The sequence below is a fragment of the Lynx rufus genome, unplaced genomic scaffold, assembly GCF_022079265.1.
Source record: "Lynx rufus isolate CCGP_SWC_20201006 ecotype Redwood Valley unplaced genomic scaffold, mLynRuf1.p SCAF_4, whole genome shotgun sequence".
NCBI lineage: Eukaryota > Metazoa > Chordata > Mammalia > Carnivora > Felidae > Lynx > Lynx rufus.
The window spans coordinates 148,101,028-148,120,946 of record NW_025814856.1 but is presented as its reverse complement, the minus strand read 5'-3'; the positions used below and the strand labels follow the sequence as shown (position 1 = coordinate 148,120,946).

At 37.8% G+C, this 19,919-nt stretch overlaps 1 protein-coding gene across 1 annotated transcript in view; it reads right to left on the bottom strand.

The window, feature by feature from the left end:
* Positions 1-19,919, bottom strand: part of MKLN1 (muskelin 1) — a 186,907-nt gene that overhangs the window by 11,016 nt on the left and 155,972 nt on the right. The window contains exons 14-16 of the mRNA XM_047096606.1: positions 19,345-19,459; positions 18,047-18,186; positions 10,618-10,720 (exon numbers count right to left, since the gene is read on the bottom strand). Of these exons, the coding sequence (XP_046952562.1) occupies positions 10,618-10,720; positions 18,047-18,186; positions 19,345-19,459 (358 nt within the window). The remainder of the gene's footprint in view (positions 1-10,617; positions 10,721-18,046; positions 18,187-19,344; positions 19,460-19,919) is intronic.

The window sequence follows — 19,919 nt, the reverse complement described above, 5'->3', positions numbered from 1 at the left end:
AGAGAGAGAGACAGAATCTGAAGCAGGCTCCAGGCTCTGAGCTGATAGCACAGAGCCCTAAATGCGGCTTGAACTCACGAACCATGAGATCATGACCTGAGCCAAAGTCGGATGCTCAACTGACTGAGCTACCCAGATGCCCCAGATTCTTCTTCTTAAAAAAAAAAAAAAAAAATTTAAATGTTTATTTATTTTTAAGACAGACAGAGCATGAACGGGGGAGGGTCAGAGAGAGAGGGAGACACAGAATCTGAAGCAGGCTCCAGGCTCTGAGCTGTCAGCACAGAGCCCGATGCGGGGCTTGAACTCATGGACCGTGAGATCATGACCTGAGCCGAAGTTGGATGCTCAACCAACTGAGCCACCCAGGCACCCCCCAGATTTTTCTTTTCTTTAGACATTTTTTTTTTTTTTTGAGAGAGAGCGAGCGCGCGAGCATGCACGAGCGGGGGAGGGGCAAAGAGGGAGACACAGAATCCCAAGGAGGCTCCAAGCTGTCAGTGCAGAGTTTGATGATGTGGGGCTCAAACTCACAAACTGTGATTTCATGACCTGAGCTGTAATCAGGAGCTGGACACTTAACTGACTGAGCCACTGAGGTGCCCCAAGAATATACTGATTTTTCTACCAGACTGCTTTCCAAAATACTGGACCAAGTCTTGGAATTACTTTATTTTTAAAATTTATTAAAGTATATATGTACTTATTAACAAATAACGGGTCAACTGAAATTGAGAAAGTTTATAAGAACTACTATATTTACTTTAACTTGGGAGAACTATTCATCTTTATCTTGAATGAGGATGGCTGGAAAATAGGTAAGTTAAAGGAAGGAGTAGACCAATGAATAGAATCTCAATGGAATTACTTAGCACTTTGTAAGATCTGAGTGGTTGATATCACTGATTCCTCAAGATGTGCTTCCAGTCTTTAAAATTTCAGGTTATCAATCACATCAATATTTGTAAGCTCTGACTTATGGCCTTTTGAAGGGCAGAGACTGGACAAGTATTCCAGAAGTAATTATTTAAGCAAGAGTTAGGAAAAAAGGGAACAAAAGGAAGAGTTTAAGATACATGGGAAGTGTTCTTGTTTTGTTTTTTTAAATATTCTTGGGGTGGGGTGTGCCTGGGTGGTTCAGTTGGTTAAGCGCCGGACTTTGGCTCAGATCATGATCTCATGGTTCGTGAGTTTGAGCCCCGCATTAGGCTCTTTGCTGACAGGTCATAGCCTAGAGCCTGCTTCGGATTCTGTCTCCTTCTCTCTCTGCCCCTCCCCCAGTTCACACTCTGTCTCTCTCAATAAATAAACGTTAAAAAAAATTAAAAAAAAAATTCCCCACTCTTAGAAAATATTCTGCCAATGGAATAAAGACAGTCTCTTTAGCAAGTGGTGCTGGGAAAACTGGACAGAGATATGCAGAAAAACGAACCTGGACCATTTTCTTACACCATACCCAAAAATAAACTCAAAATGGATGAAAGACCTAAATGTAAGACAGGAAGCCATCAAAATCCTTGAGAAGAAAGCAGGCAAAAACCTCTTTGATCTTGGCTGCAGCAACTTCTTACTCAACATGTCTCCAGAGGCAAGGAAAACAAAAGCAAAAATGAACTATTGGGACCTCATCAAAATAAAAAGCTTCTGCACGGTGAAGGAAACAATCAGCAAAACTAAAAGGCAACTGATGGAATGAGAGAAGATATTTGCAAATGACATATCAGATAAAGGGTTAGTATCCAAAATCTATAAAGAATTTATCAAACTCTACAACCAAAAAAACCCAAATAATCCAGTGAAGAAATGGGCAAAAGACACAAATAGACACTTTTCCAAGGAAGGCATCCAGATGGCTAATACACACATGAAAAAAATATCACTCATCATCAGGGAAATACAAATCAAACCCACAATGAGATACCACCTCACACCTGTCAGAATGGCTAACATTAACAACTCAGGCAACAACAGATATTGGCGAGGATGCGGAGAAAGAGGATCTCTTTTGCACTGCTGGTGGGAATGCAAGCTGGTGCAGCCACTCTGGAAACCAGTATGGAGGTTCCTCAAAAAGTTGAAAATAGAACTACCCTATGACCCAGCAATTGCACTACTAGGCATTTATCCATGGGATACAGGTGTGCTGTTTCGAAGGGACACATGCACCCCCATGTTTATAGCAGCACTATCAACAATAGCCAAAGTATGGAAAGAGCCCAAATGTCCATCGATGGACGAATGGATAAAGAAGATGTGGTATATATATATACAATGGAGTGTATATATACTCCATATAGATGAACACAAAGGAAGGGAAGCAAAAATAATAAAAAATAGGGAGGGGGACAAAACATAAGAGACTCCTAAATATGGAGAACAGAGGGTTACTGGAGGGGTCGGGGGGGGGGGGGGATAGGCTAAATGGGTAAAGGGCATTAAGGAATCTACTCCTGAAATCATTGTTGCACTATATGCTAATTTGAATGTAAATTAAAAAAAAATCTGGGTATTAGTCCTCTGTCAGATATATCTACTGCAAATATTATTTAGTCTGTGGCTTGTCCATTTTTCTAAAGTCTTCTAATGAAATTTTACTTCTGATGAAATCCAACTTAGCAGGCTTTTTACTTTTAGGGTTAGTGCCTTTGTGTCATGTCCATGAAATTTCTGCCTATACCAAGGTTGTGAAGATGTTTTCTTCTTGAAGCTTTATTGTTTTAGGTTTTATATTTAGGTCCATCTTTTTTTTTTTAATTTAATGTTTATTTATTTTTGAGAGATAAGAGCACAAGCAGGGAGAATCAGACAGAGAGGAGAGACACAGAATCCGAGAAGGTTCCAGGCTCTGATCTGTCAGCACAGAGTCCAACATGGGGCTCGAACCCACAAACCGTGAGATCATGACCTGAACCAAATTCAGACGCTTAACTGACTGAGCCACTCAGGCATCCCTAAAATTCTTATTTTCTCCTTCTTCTTCTTTTTTTTTTTATTAAAAAAAAATGTTTTTATTAAAAAAATTTTTTTTAACCTTTATTTATTTTTGAGACAGAGAGAGACAGAGCATGAACGGGGGAGGGTCAGAGAGAGAGGGAGACACAGAATCAGAAGCAGGCTCCAGGCTCTGAGCCATCAGCCCAGAGCCCGACGTGGGGCTCAAACTCACGGACCGCGAGATCGTGACCTGAGCTGAAGTCAGACGCTTAACCGACTGAGCCACCCAGGCGCCCCTGTTTTTGTTTATTTTTGAATGAGAGAGAGACAGAGCATGAACGGGGGAGGAGCAGAGAGAGAGGGAGACACAGTATCCGAAGCAGGCTCCAGGTTCTAAGCTGTCAGCACAGAGCCTGATGCGGGGCTTGAACCCACAAACTGTGAGACCATGACCTGAGCCGAAGCTGGACGCTCAACTGACTGAGCCACCCAGGCACCCTGAAAAATTCTTATTTTGTAATTGTTCATTGCTAATATAAAAATCACTTTTTGGGGCGCCTGGTGGCTCAGTCGGTTAAGCAGCCGACTTCGGCTCAGGTCACGATCTCGCGGTCCGTGAGTTCGAGCCCCGCGTCGGGCTCTGTGCTGACAGCTCAGAGCCTGGAGCCTGTTTCAGATTCTGTGTCTCCCTCTCTCTGACCCTCCCCTGTTCATGCTCTGTCTCTCCCTGTCTCAAAAATAAATAAAACGTTAAAAAAAAATAATAATCACTTTTCCCCCCTATTGACCTTGTATTCTGTAACCTTGCTAAATTCACTTATTTTAGCATATTGTTTTGCGGACTGCACAGGGTTTTCCATATACACAATAATGTGATCTATACACACAATTCTGCTTTTCCCTTTCCAATCCATACACTGCTTATTCCTTTTTCTTACCTGATTGCACTAGCTATAACTTCTGGTACAATGCTGAGTAGAGGATGTCTGTTGATAACAGGCATCCTTTCCTTGTCTTAATCTTCAGGGAAAGAGTTTTATAATTAGGAGTGAGAGCTTCATAGATGCCCTTTATGAGATTTAGGAAGGTTCTTTTCATTCCTTGTCTGCTAGTTGTTGTTTTTGTTTTTTTTTTTTTTTATCATAAATGGGTTTTAAATTTTGTCAAATGCTTATTCTCCACTTATTGAGATGATCTAAGGTTCTTCTCCTTCATTCTATCAGTGTGGTGAACGACTAATTTTCAAATGTTAAACAGACTTTATATTCCTAGAATATACTCTCACTTAGTCATTATGCATTAACCTTTTTATATATTGCTGAATTAGATAAAATTTTATTAAGAATTTTGCATCTCCATTCACAAGAGGTATTATAGCTTTATAATAACACAAGAGGTTTATAGTTTTCTTTGCCTGTGGTATTTTGGTTGGGTTTTTAAGATCAGTCAAGGTGCTTCATAACAGGATGTAGAAAGTGTTCTGTCTTCCTCTCCTTTCTTAGAGTCTATGAAGAGTTGCTATTTTTACTTCCTTCATTCCTGAATTTAGTGAGATAGCCATCAAGAGTCCAGTTTTCTTTTCTTTCAAAAAACACTTTGAAAGTGTTTTATTTTTTTATTTTAGAGAGAGTGTGGGTGAGACAGCAAGCGGAAGAGGGACTGAGTGGGGGAGAGGGAAGGAGTGAGGGAGGGGGAGGGGAGAATCTTAAGCAGGCTCCCTGTTCAGCACAGAGCCCAATGTGGGGCTCTATCCCAGGGTCCCAGGATCATGACTAGGTGCCCTGAAAGTTGTATTTTGTTTGTTTGTTTTTTAAGCTTATTTATTTTAAGAGAGAGAAAGAGAAAGAGAGAGAGGAAGGGGCAGAAGGTTCAGGGAAAAAGAATTGGCAAGCAGGCTCCATGCTGTGAGCAGAGTCCAGTGTGGGGCTGGAACTCAACTCACTGGAATTTATCCTTTACATTAAACCATAAGATCATGACCTGAGCTTAAATCAAGAGTCGGATGCTTAACTGACTGAGCCACTCAAGTGCCCCCCCAAAGTTTTTAATTACAAATTCAATCTATGTCTGTAACTGATATGGAGCTCCTTAATATTTTCTAATTCTTCTTGTGTCTGTTTTGTTGTGCCTTCCAAGGAATTTGTCCATTTCAGCAAGTTGAATTTGTTGGTAGTTCATAATATCTCCTTATTCTCTTTTAATATATATAGGGTCTGTAATAACGTTGACAACTTATATTTTCACTATTTTTTTTCTTCCTAAGTTTGGCTATTTTATTCACCTTTTCAAAGAACCAACTTTTCACTTAAAACATTTTTTTCTATTATTTGTTTTCTAGTTCATTATTTTCCGATCTTCTACTTATTTTAGGGTTAATTTGCTCCTCTTTTCTGACATCTAAGGTGAAAGACAAACATTACTGGTTCTACATGTGGAAGGATAGGGAGAAAACTATTATTTTAACAACCTGATTTTGTGGAACTGGTATGTACTGACCTAAGATTTTAACAGGTATCAAGTGATACTATATAATCTGAATAAAGCCAAACCTGAATATCTAAGTATCACCTCAATGTATAAGGCTGGCTGTTCCACAAGCATCTCAAACTGAAGATATATCCAACATTATACTCCTGGTCCCAGTCAGGAGTCCCCACCGAGCACCCCAAACTGGGATGACCCACAGCCTTCTCATTTCAGTTGATGGTAACTCCATCCACTAAGGCTAGTAACTTTGGCGTCATTTTTTTCAAACACTACATCTAGTCGATGATAAAATTCTGTTGGTTCTACTTTTTAAAAAAGTTTTTAATTTTCAGTTAACACACAGTGTAATATTGGTTTCAAGTGTACAGCATCGTGATTCAACACTTCCATACATCACCGTGTTCATCTCAAGAGCATTCCTTAATCTCCATCATTGACTTAACCCACTCTCACCCACCTCCTTTCTGGTAACCGTTAGTTTGTTTTCTATAGTTAGGAGTCTTTTGGGGCACCTGGCTGATTCAGGTGGTAGAGGATATGACTCCTGATCTCTGGGTTATGGGTTTGAACCCCATGTTGGGTGCAGAGATTACTTAAAAAAAAAAGAGAGAGTCTGTTTCTTGGTTTGCCTCTCCTTTTTCTCCCCCTTTGCTCACTTGTTTTGTTTCTTAAATTCCACACATTGAATAAAATCATATGGTATTTGTCTTTCTCTGACTTATCCATTTAGCATAATATTCTCTAGATCTGTCCATGTCATTGCAAATGGCAAGATTTCATTTTTTATGGCTGATAATATTCCACTGTGTATACGTGTACACACACACACACACACACACACACACACACAATCAATCGATGCACACATGGGCTGTTTCCATAATTTGCCTATTATAGATAATGCTGCTATAAATATCAAAGTGCATGCGTGTATCCCTTTAAATTAGCATTTTTGTATTCTTTGGGTAAATATCTAGTAGTGTAAATGCTGGATCATAGGGTAGTTCTACTTTTAACTTTCTGAGGAAACTCTACACTGTTTTCCACAGTGGCTGCACCAGAGTTTGCATTCCCACTGGTGATTCCACCGTTAACATCTACTGAGAATCTGATCTACTCTACTTCTCACTATTTCTACTACTGGGTCTGAGCTACAATAATGCCTTCCTTAGAATTTCTGTGGTCTCCCTTATAGGTCTCTCTGCCTCCATTCTTATTCTCCTTTAGTCTATTCTCAATACAGCAGTCAGAATAATCTTAGATCTTAGTGATCTTAGGTAAGACATAAAGCAGATCTTATCACTCCTTAACTGGCTCCTTATTCATTCAGAGTGAAAACCAAAGTCCTAACAGTGACTTAAGAAGTCATTCACCATATGATTTCCCAATCCCTGCTCTTACCTCTCCGACCTCGTCTCTGACTCCTCTGAACATTTTTATTTCTGCTCTAGCCACAGTGGCCTCTTTGCTGTTCTACACAAAGCCAGAATGTTCCCACCCTCAGGTCCTTGTTCTAGCCCTCCCTTTGCTAGGAATTATCTTCCCCAAATTAGCTGCTTAGACTCCCTCACACCCTTCAAGTGTTTGTGTGCAGCTCATTTCTAAATGAGGCCTGTTATGATCATCCTACTTAATACTGCAACTGCCCAATTCTCACCCCTTCTAACTCTGATCTCCCTTTATTTACCCTTTTTATCTCTTTTTAATTTTCTCATTATACCTATTTCCAATGTACTATATAACTTATATACTTTATAAACTGTACTTTACAATTTGCTATATAATAGTTTATTGTCTTTCCTCAGTGGTAGTAATTACCACCCAGGAATGTATTTTGCTTGGTTCACTAATGTACCTCTTGTGCCTAGAAGAATGCCTGGCATGTTGTAAGGACTTAATACACATCGGTTAAATGAATGACACCAGTACTTTGGAAGCTCAGTAGAAATATAATTAATACAAAATGTGTAATACTGGCTGAAAACTTGTTTTTCTCATTCCTTCTCTATTATAGAATCTTCTGAAAATGGCAGAAATAATTTAGGCAACCTTCTCTTGGGCCTTTTCTAGAAAATTATATCATTTTCATAAGGTTTATCAGGACGTCATTGCCAATTTAGAATCCATGTTCTGGAGACTGAAGGAAAGCAAAGAATCATTATTTGGTATATAGCTGGTAATCCACCATCATTCCAATATAGGCACAATGATGATCATCATCATAATAGGTGCCCCCCAAAAGAGAACCACTTTTAGTTGCTGATACAATCATTTAATACACAGAGAACAAAAACAAGTTACTACAGAAAACACCAGTAAGGTCTGTTTTTGATAAGTGGAACAGTATGTTATAAGGAGAGCGAAGATCTCTATGCCTTACTAACAAATACTGTGAGTATATATCCTAGAACTGTCACCAAGGGATTTCTTTTACCAAAACAAAATCCATTCACACATTTTAAAACAAAATAACAATCTCACAGACCAGTAATTCTCAATGTCAGGAGTGTTTTCAGTTTTCTGTTACATAAGAGCAGACAGAGCATCTTAGGGTGAGGGTATTGTTTTGAAAAAGTTTAGGAGTGATTCAGATGCTGACACACATGTGCACAGCATCATTTTAACTAACTTCAACTAGGGCTAAACAACTCTTAACAGATACAGCTATTAAGAAATGGAATGGGGGGCGCCTGGGTGGCTCAGTCGGTTGAGCGGCCGACTTCGGCTCAGGTCATGATCTCGCGGTCCGTGAGTTCGAGCCCCGCGTCGGGCTCTGTGCTGACGGCTCAGAGCCTGGAGCCTGTTTCAGATTCTGTGTCTCCCTCTCTCTGACCCTCCCCTGTTCATGCTCTGTCTCTCCCTGTCTCAAAAATAAATAAAACGTTAAAAAAAATTTTTTTTAAAAAAAAAAGAAATGGAATGGAAGTCTGTGGCATACAAAATCATAATTTGAAACTACTGAGGAAGCGATAAAAAGAGAAACCTGCTACCAAAATTTAAAAAATGGCTCAATTTGAACTCAAGATACCTCCCTGTCCTGGCTTTTCCCATTAGCTTAGCTTTAAGAACGAACTGTTCTCTTTGGCCTACTTGCAGCTGGCACAATTGAATTTATTTACTTTGCAATATTTTGTTTTAAGTTTTTAAGTCGTTGGGTTTTTTTTTGAGAGAGAAAGAGAAACGGGGGCGGGGAGGGGCAGAGAGAAAATCCCAAGCAGGTTCTGCAATGTCAGCGCAGAACCGGGCTCACGGCTAAAACTCACAAACCGTGAGATCCTGACCTGAGCTGAAGTCGGATGCTTAACTCATTGAGCCACCCAGGAGCCTCTGTTCTGGCTTGGTTTTAAAAAATAAGAGAAAACAAAACAAACCAAAACAAAAAATAAGAGAAAAATGAATGTTCCCGGTAACAGCCATGTCAGAACAACTATGGAGAAAACACAAGGAAATTTATTTATAACGTTCAAATGCCTGGTCTAATACAATGCACATTAATGGGCTCTTTACAACTATGTTCAGTTATAAGCCATAACAGATTAAACCAAACATATTCTGCTACTTGGGGATAATTCCCCATTTCAAATAGTATCATGAATTGATTGAAGACACAAGGAAGACAATTAACTGTCCCCCTTCAGATGGTCCTAAATTGCGTTCTGCTGATTCTCCACCTAGGGAAGGGTTACAACCAATACTAAGTAAGAGCAACTATGAAAGAGAAGCTCTTTGTTTTGGTGCCAAGGACACACAGGTTCTACTGCTTGAAAGTACAATGAACCTGGTACCTGAAAGTGATTTGACATTAGATCAGAAGCCTGTGTTACTGGGGAACAAAGAAAAGCACTGCCTGATGTTGCTATTACAAAGCCAAAGTGAAACAACAGATAACAGGGAAGTAGATGGGAAGGACAGAACTAGATATCGTCAGCACCAATTCTGTGAGTAGAAGGTAAAATGGATTGCAGTTCAGATGTTGCAAGATGAACTATGAACAAGGATGCTTGGCAAAAGTTAAAGTGACAAAAGAATCTCAGAAGTTAGTAGGAAGACCAGCTATGACTATGAAATTCACTGCAGGTATATTCACACACCACAGATAAGCAAATATTCCCCACACTGGGGGTACAGATTACCCCTAAAAATATTATATCTTCTTCCCTCCCATATTAGGTAACCACCACCACAACAACAAATCCCTGAAAAGTAATGACCTGCTATTAATTCTCAAAGTTAGGGACTCCTAATGAATGAAGTCAGTAGAATGTAGTCCAACTATCCTGCTATGACATCAAGGTAGAAGGGATTCTAACTCCTACCAACCTCTCTTCACTTTGTCCCTACAAAAGAGGAGAGTTTTCTTTCTTCTCTTAAGGGATTTTGGAGTACCAACAGAAAAGTTCAGGGACATGCGGGAGGCTCAGTCGGTTGAGCATCTGACTTCTGATTTTGGTTCAAGTCATGATCCCAGGGTCATGGGATCAAGTCCTGTGTGTGATTCTCTCCCCCTCTGCCCCTTTCCCCTGCTCACACTCTCTCTCTCTTAAAAAAAAAAAAAAAAAAAAAGACTCAAACTTAGGCATGTAATCCTTAAGTGAAAGAAGCATGGGACTATGAAAGCAAAAATTTCTATTTGCTTCCCAACACACAAAACTAAAGTCTAAATTAAAATTTTAAACCTGAGAATCCTTTTCTGAATGGATCAAGGGCTTTCTGTGTGACCTGAACCTTTTGTTATCACATGAAAGTAAGCCTTTTCAATTTTTATTTCATCTGCTCTGTGCCACTTTATTATTTTTTTTCAGAGACGGAGAGAGAGAGCGAGAGAGAGAGAGAGAGCGAGAGAGCGACTGTGCATGTGCACGTGTGCATAAGCAGGGGAGGGGCAGAGAGAGAGAGAGAGAGAGAGAGAGAGAGAGAGAGCGAGCGCCAAGCAGGCCCCATGCTGTCAGTGTGGAGCCTGACGCAGCCTCAAACCCACAAACTGAAAGCCCATGACCTGAGCTGAAATCAAGAGTCAGAGACCCAACCGACTGAGCCATCCACGTACCCCCTGCTCTATGCCATTTTAAAAAGTATTAGTGTCATCCCATTTTCCCCATTTTCCTTTAAACATCTAAGAGCAAAATCAGCAAGTAAGAGTTAGAAAGACTTTTTTTCTTTTAATGCTCACTTTCTGAAGTTTATTATCACTTTTACCTCTTTTGTCTCTTCTGGGTCTGAATGATCCACAGTTATATAAAGATCGTTTTGTAAATATTTCAGAGCACTAAGGGGATCCATTTGGGCCTTTTCTTCAAACCTAGAAAATGTAAACAAGAACAATAATTGTCTGGAGTTATGGGAAAACATCAGAAATGTCATTCAGACCTGGAGTAGAATATTGTGTCTAAGGAGTCACTGTAGATATCTAAAAGAAAAAAACCCTGTGTTTGGGAATGCAGAAGTTAAGAATACTGCCATGGAGACAGTACAGCTGTGGAGTTCCTGGAGATGTCATGGTGATGCCAGGAGGTCACAGGCAGCTGTGGAGCGAGAGACTGGGTAGGAGTACCTCCTACCCTCTTCTTAAAACTACAAGCTAAGATTAAATCAACTACAAAACATAGCGAACATGTCAAATATTTTACATAACAAAACTGCAAAAGAGCCAAATATGTTTCATGAGAAACAAGCAGAGATAAAATAAAAATACTCGATTAGATTTGTGCAATATACATTCCATTAGAGGTCCTTAACAGGTCAGAAACAGACATGAGTATACTTTCTTTTCACGAGTATCATGGACACTGATTGAATATATATATATTTTTTAAATTGCTCAAATATTTTTAACAAGATTATTTCCTGTCTCAGTCAATAACAATAACAATTGTAGCAACCACTTATCAAGTATTTGTTATATGCTAGGCAATGTATCAAGTATTTTACATATATTACTTCATTTATCCCCGTTACGATGACGATGTTTTATTATCATTTTTTAAAAAACAGATAAGAAACTGAGGTTCAGACAACGAACTTGGCCAATATAAGAGCTAAAAAAGAAACAATGCGTTAGTTCTCCAAAAGAATAAAAGTCTGCTTGGGACTATTTATCTATTTAAATAAGATACTATCCCATTGTTGTAATTTTATATGGATTTATTAATAACTAATAAGTTAGGATGTTTTTCAAAATATTGTATAGAGAATAAGTAGAGAAGACAATTTCATTTGGGTGAGGAAAATAATGAGACTTTCACAATGGTGTTCAGGCTGATGGCATCAATAATTTCCTGTCTTTAAGAGTTAATCTCAGTGATAGAATACCTGTATTTCAAGCAGGGCAAAGACTAGCAAAATATTACAGCTGTATTGTATCGGATAAGTACTATGATTGTCAGTTAGCCTTTAAGCCCTCGGATGAGAGAGCTCCTTGGGCAGAGGTCATGTCACTCTACCATCTTGTCCAAAATGGTTTAGACCAGTTTTGCACCTGAGACGAAAGCAATCCTTTCAAGCTTGATCAGTTTATAAAGTGTCCTGGCAGGATTATTCCCAATAGGGATACTATCTCCAGGGAGCCCTCTCTAAGAAGGTACTCTCTTAAAGAATCTGAACGTGAGATACACAAGGACACAAAAGGCACACAAAACACACAAGTCAGTAAACAGAAGGCACGACATGGTAGGTAGATTCCTTCCCTTCCTATCCCTCTTTGCCTTCCTTTTTTCCTATCTACCTACCTATCTACTGAAGCTACATCTATCGATTCCTTCCTTCCTTCCTTCCTTCCTTCCTTCCTTCCTTCCTTCCTTCCTTCCTTCCTTCCTCCCTCCCTCCCTCCCTCCCTCCCTTCCTTCCTTCCATCCACCCACCCACCCATCCATCCATCCATCCATCCATCCATCCATCCATGGATGGATGCTAGGAGGTTAGGGAAAGCAGAGACTGTAATAATCAGCAGAACAGGAGAAGTAGGTGGAAAGAAGCAGAAAGACAAGAGGCTGAGTTACAAGGAAAGCTATTATAGTGGCTCCTCACTAGAATTGTGATTCTCCATTAGGCCTCACTGTCCAAATGCTGAGGGAATGCCTTAATTCTCTGGATATTCTCATAATAATTTCTCTTCTAGTGAGGGATCCTAAGAATGTCTTTATCCTTTGCTACCTGAAATAACCTAACCAACGTGCCTACCATCCTATTAAATCCAGTCAAGAAACCCATTTTCCCGGAAGGTATGTTTTCACTCATCTTTTTTCTAAGCTTTCTTTAGCCTGCAAAAACTTATCATTGGACTTATGTCTGCGATCTAGAATTCTATTTAGGCCAACAACTGGGCCCTGTACTGAAAGGAACAGGAATTAATCCTATAAAAAAGCTTTTCTTTTGCTCCTTTCTACCCCCAAATCATCGACAAATTTGGAAACTTGAACGTTACAAGAAAAAATAATAGTGGCACTTTATTTACTGTATTGTGCAGTACCATTAAGAATAAAAGACAGATTTCTTGGCATACAATATACTTCTCTCCCTCTAAATTTATGTTTTAACTAAACAGAATACATAAATGTTTTCCATAAGAACACCAGAAATAAACAAGCTAGCCCAGTAGTATAGGGTAAGGTTTCATATAATGAAATACTAGGTATCTAATATGGAATTTAAATTAAAAAGGTAATTTTCATGCTCTACTCAATTCATATAAAACAACTTCTGTTTATTCTGCCTGCAATGTATCAGTGTTCCTCAAACTCCTGAATTCATCTAAGAGTTGGTATAAAAAGTGGTCTATGTTTTTTTCAAGTATCTAAAACAGGAGTGCCTGATTGACTCAGTCGATAGAGCATGTGATTCTTGATCTCGGGGTTGTGAATTGAAGCCCCACACTGGGGGTAGAGATTACGTAAAGATAAAATCTTAAAACAATAATATAAAATAAATATAAATATAAAATAAAATAAAATAAAATAAAATAAAATAAAATAAAATAAAATGGGACTTTTATTGTATGTTGAAATTAGTAGCAGACAAGATTCTCAAGATGCCCTAGCTGCTCCCTGACTGCTCTCCTCTCCTACCCATGTCCAATCCATCAAGATATTCTGTTGGTGCAATCTTCAAAGCTTATCCAGAATCTTACTGGGCCTTCTTGATCTCTTTTATGGAGTGTCTCTTCTTCCACCTTCCCTCAAATGGTGATGCTCTTCAGAGAAGGCCTGACATCTCTCTACTCTTCTCACACTCTTGAAGCAAACTCCTTTTCCTTGTTGATGACTCATAAAGGTAATAATCGGCCCATGCCTTTCCTCCAAATGCTAACAGATGATCTCTAAAACCTAAAGTGCACTAAACTGAACTCATCTTTCCCAACACACGAACCTGTTGTTTCTGAAGAATTCCTCATCTGAGTGAAAACAGCCACAACCTTTTACTCAGTTCTTTTGGAAGAAAACCCAGAATGGTTTTATTAAAAGAAGACTGAGTGTGTTATTATTCCTCTACATAAAATCTTTCAATGCTTTTCCTTTCATTCAGGGTAAAAGCCAAAGACTCTTCACCACCTGTCCCCTTCTGATCACTCTGACCTCATCTCCTCCCACAATCGCCCTACTCATTCTACTTCCACCACACTGTCTTCCTCAATTTATTCCTCAAATAATCCAGGCATATTTTTAACCCTAGAGGCTTGTCTATTACCTATCTGGAATACTCTTCTTCTCAAATATCTACATGATTCATTCCCTCCTGTTCTTCAGGTCACTAGTCAAATGTCACCTTTGCAGTGAGGTCTATCCTAATATTCTTATTTAAAAATCATCTGTACAAAATAGTTCTTAACCTGTTTTAGTTCATTATACTTATTAACATAAATTTATTATGTTTATTACCGGTCTTCCTTCCTAAAATAGAAACTTGGGGCAGGAATTTTTGTTTGTTTTCTTCACTGACATATCCACAGAGCCTAGGACGATGTCTAGCACACTGTAAGTGCTCAGTTAACTTTCTTTTTTTTTTTTTTTTTTTCAACGTTTTTTTATTTATTTTTGGGACAGAGAGAGACAGAGCATGAATGGGGGACGGGCAGAGAGAGAGGGAGACACAGAATCGGAAACAGGCTCCAGGCTCCGAGCCATCAGCCCAGAGCCTGACGCGGGGCTCGAACTCACGGACCGCGAGATCGTGACCTGGCTGAAGTCGGACGCCTAACCGACTGCGCCACCCAGGCGCCCCCTCAGTTAACTTTCTTAAATAAATAAAGTTTCACTGATGTTTATAAAGACCCTTAGGTGAATGCTTTGGTCATTTTATACATGAGCAAAGTGATCTCCAGAAAGATTAAGTTACAAGGCTTGAAGATCAATCCAAGGTTCAGGTCTAGTACTTTTTCCAATAGAAGACATTAGCTCGCAGCACTAATGTCAAAAAGTCTCACAATCAGAAAAAAAGAATACTGTGCTCCACATTTTTATGCTACTATTACTATTCTAATTGAAAATAATCTATATAAATGGATGGGGGGGTCTTTAAATATTCTTAAATGCTCCTTTTCTGGCTTTTCTGGTTTCCTTCTGAGATGGGCTAGCATACTCCTTTCCCATGTAGAAAATTTCAAAGGCTGCCTCTTTGTTCAGTCACACAAACTTGTTGCTTCTCAGCTTCAGTCACTATTTATGAACCATTTTAATATTCAGAAAATTTGAGTCTTTTATCCTATATTTAAAGTTTTAAATGATTTGTTACCAGTTATTCTTTTATTCATTATCCACTTGCATTCCTTACTTTTATGCCTTTTTAGCAGCATAAGCCACTAACAATGATGTTTGTGCTTTATTAAAATTTAAAACATGCCATAATATGTAATATTTCAGATTCCCACAAATTGTCATTTAGTCTGTCCACTGATACATTCTTTTTTTTTTTTTTAATGTTTATTTTGATAGAGAGCATGAGTTGGGGAGGGGCAGAGAGAGAGGGAGAAAGAGAATCCCAAGCAGGCTCCACATTGTTAGTACAGAGACTGACATGAGGCTAGAACCTACAAACTGTGAGATCATGACCTGAGCCAAAATCAAGAGTCGGACGCTCAACAGACTGAGCCACCCAGGCGCCCCCAACTGATATATTTTCAAAAGAGAAAAACAACTGTCAAAGATTAAAAAAATAAGAATACTTCTTAAAATGGCTTGGCTGTGAGAAAATGAATAACCCTACTTATTTCTGGAAGGAATGAAAATTAACTTTCTGGAGGGCAACTGATAATTCATCAATTCTACCAATATCCTACAGAATTTTTAGATAGGGGTACAGATGGAAGAATATAAAAATATTAAATACAGTATTACTTACAATAGTAAATAAGCTGGAAATAATCTAAATATTTCATCCAAGTAGACTAGTTAAGTAAATTACACATAAAATAGAACACTATTGCAGTCATTATAATCATAATTTGTATTAAGATGGTGATATTTGTAATATATCATTCATTAAGAGAAATCAGATTCAAAGCAATATGATTCCTGTTTTTCAGCTAAACAAAACAAGAATCTACGTGTGCAAATATATTTTTTTTTTCAACATTTATTTATTTTTGGGACAGAGAGAGACAGAGCATGAACGGGGGAGGGGCAGAGAGAGAGGGAGACACAGAATCGGAAACAGGCTCCAGGCTCTGAGCCATCAGCCCAGAGCCCGACGCGGGGCTCGAACTCACGGACCGCGAGATCGTGACCTGGCTGAAGTCGGACGCTTAACCGACTGCGCCACCCAGGCACCCCACGTGTGCAAATATAAAACTTACAAAACAGTAAGTTGTTTTTTCCTCAATAATGGGATGATGATTCAATTATTTTGAAGGGTAAGAGGACTTTTTTTTTTTAAATTAACCATGCATTAATTTTTTTCAATTAAAAGCCAGAGGAAAGTGGTTATAAAGTGAGTTCCAATTCTTTACATATAGTACTAAAAAATCTCCTTTAATCTAGGGGCACCTGGGTGGCTTAGTTGGTTAAGTGTCTGACTTTGGCTCAGGTCATGAGCTTGCAGCTCATGAGTTCGAGTCCCACATCAGGCTCTCTGCTGTCAGTGTATTGGTAGAACTGATGACCTGCTTCATGTCCTCTGTCTCCCTCTCTCTCTGCCTCTCCCCCACTAGCTCACACCTCTCTCTCTCTCTCAAAAATAAACATTAAAAAAAATCTCCTTTAATTTCTAATGGGCTTTTGGTCAGGAAGTCTTTTAAAAAGAGCTTAACTTAATATTCCAATTACCAGTTGTTATATATGTAGTAGAAAAAGAACACTAAAATTTCCCCAAATTTGTCTCATCCTTATAAAAACTTAACTTTAACATTAAGTAAAATATTAAGGAATAACATTTTAGCAATGTAAACATTAGTTGACAGTGCCTCATTAAATCTTATTAATAAAACAGAATTTATCTCTTGTCATCCAGCCAATGTGAAGATTCAGACCCTTTCTCCTGTAGATTCTATAGGAAATAAACTATTTATTCACAGTAATGCCAAAGTAACAGAATACCTAGCTTCTGTTACTAATTTTCCTCTCAAGCACAACTTGGGAAAGCAGAGAAAGGAACAGTAAGTAAACATGATATGATAAAGGAAAACAGTCTAATAACTTATGCCTACTTATATTCTATACAAAACATAAATACATTATATATAACAGACATCTGAACGTGTCTGTGTATATAAGTGTACACAAAGACATCTGTGTATGCATGTGTGGTAGTCACAGTGGCAGTAAGGTGATGAACTCTGGAGTTACAATAGTCGGATCACAACCTGGCTGTGTCACTTATGGCTGAGTGATCCTAGATGTATTAGATAACCCATTTAAAAACACCTCATTTTTTCTTTTGCAAAATAGTGATAATAACAGAACTTATTCAATTACCTTATTATAGGAATAATATACAAGATCTAGCACACAAAAATTGCTCAATAAACAGTAGCTATTATCATCAAAGTCTAAACTCTTTCCAAACTATAAATTTTTAGTACCACAGAACACTATCAATAACCAAAAGGACACACATGCTTTTCTACATTTTTCTGTAGCTTATCACTCACTACTAAAAAGCAAACATGACCAGGAGATATATATGAAAATGTTTGCTGACATGATTTTACAATTAAATGGCAAAGATAATTGACGTAAAATCACAATCATATTTGAAGTTGTATTGTGAAACACCAGATTAGATACCATTTAGTCAACCATACCATCACATCCACTGTTAAGAAAGCTATCAACAGGCCAGGCATACAGCAAGAATCTAGAACTGATGTGATTTGTAGTGATTAGGCCGTGAGTAGTTACTGGAAGGTTAGGCTCATCACCTTCATAGAAATTTCTTCCATTTAACAGTTTCAAAATTTCCTTGTTCTATATTTAGAAAATTTTAGCATCAGTACGTATTTTCACTTTGTATCTTCCTTTGAAAGAGGAAAGCAAAAATAAGGAAAACAACAGGGTAGTTATAAAACTCATGATCTTCACAGTACGTACACTGTCATATTACTAAATTTCCAGAGACAAAGTCATATCTTCAAAATTTAGGTAATGCCAACAGTAGCTGATAATGTTAAATAAAAGTTTTCAGTGAATTATTTTTATACCTGTGTTTTCTTATCAGGTACTTGCAGTGCCTCAGTAAGTAATCTTTTGAAGGCCTACATAACTTCAGTGACCAGAAGTCATCTAATCTCATCTTTGGGGAGCAAGATTTTCCTGGATTCCCACCAAATAAATAGTGAACCTATAATAAACAAAACAAGCCACATTTTAAGATGCAAGCATACTCAAGAAGCTACGGAAGTCCTAATAAAATTTCTTCACTTTGGTAGCCGTGTGTAACAGTAGTAAAACATTACTGCATTTCTACCAAATGTTTCTTTTGATTTTTCTTGTTCCCATTTTACTTTAAAATCCTATGGCTACTTCCTTAAATACTCTGCATTTTATGTTAAAATGAGTTGTATTACCACAATTTTACTGACAATGGAAGACCTGAAGCAAAAGCAATGACAGTAAGAAGCTAATCCAAGATACAGAGTTTATTTAGGGCAATAAATATGGGGATTATTAATTTAAACAAGTGCTGGTCATAATAACAAACAAGAGGTTTAATAAAACTCTGACACACATGTTGAATCACTGAAGGTCAAGAGTAACTAGAAACTTTTTAAATTTTAGCATCTTAATTTTTTTAGGCTTACTGCCAAATATTAAATGATGTATATAATCGGTGATACTTTTTAAAATATTATATTATTCAATACCAAAAAAAGGAAATGAAAAAGGAATACAATAATGATTTCACTATTATAATTTTAGTGATATTCTGTACTTATACAAAGTGTTAAAGCAGTTCCTGAAATTTTGAAAACATTCACTGAACTACATGTAAAGTTTAAGGGAGACATAGTTTAAAGAAACCACTCAACATTTAGTGACTCTAAAACTTCAGAATACAAGACTGTTTTCATGAGGCCAATTGAAAAGACACATCACTCATAGGGGAAAAAAGAAAGACTTCGTACACAATGGGAAAATCTAAAGTCAGAAGTTACATATACTTTTTCATATCATGGGACAAGGTATCCTAATGCTAAAAACTGTACATCTTTTACTTGGGTATTCGTAGTGCAGAAATAATAGGTTATACTATGAATCTGATCTATGCAGCTACAAAGCAAACAGAATAAGTGCCAGGAATTTTGGACTATGGAAAGTGTTTATTCTATTAAGGGGTTTAGAGAGAAATGATATTGAATGTCTGCTACATATTCTATGGATGTCTGCTATGTATTATAACTTTTTACTCAAATACACTTAAAAATAGTAAGAAACCTATTTTGGGATTCTTTCAGATTATAAGTCTTGGAAAGTTTATAGGCCGATGCAGTTAGGGTACCTTATGTAATTCATCATATACAAGCTGATGGGCAAATCTTGGACATGGCTCTTCCTCCTGAAGACTTTTACTTGGATTATCTTTTGCAGCTTGATCGTTCTTATAGACGCAAGACCTGTAAGACAGTACTTTTAAGGCATTCTATCCTTAACATACATAATGTTTATATATATTCTATCTATAACATACATAATGTTTATATACTTAGCAAGCAAATTAACTGGACGTCTAATTACCAACAAAAAATTTATAAATTTGTTCACATCAAATCTTAAAAGTTCTGGTCATTCTCATACAATAATGTGAATTTGTTAGAATTAAGTTCTTATGTTCTTTTAGTGTCGATCCAAAACCTCACTTAAGAACAACCTACTTCATGTTATGAAACACAAACAGCATATATGAAAGCTCAAACCAAAGTCTGAAAGAGAAGATAATCCCATCTATTTATTCACAATGAAAAACTCACAGATTTCTTTCCGTTTTACTGCTTAATATAAATGTTCTACTTAGAAAATAATAAATTCTAGGGTGCATCAGTGGTTTACTAGGCTAAGCGTCTAACTCTGGGTCTT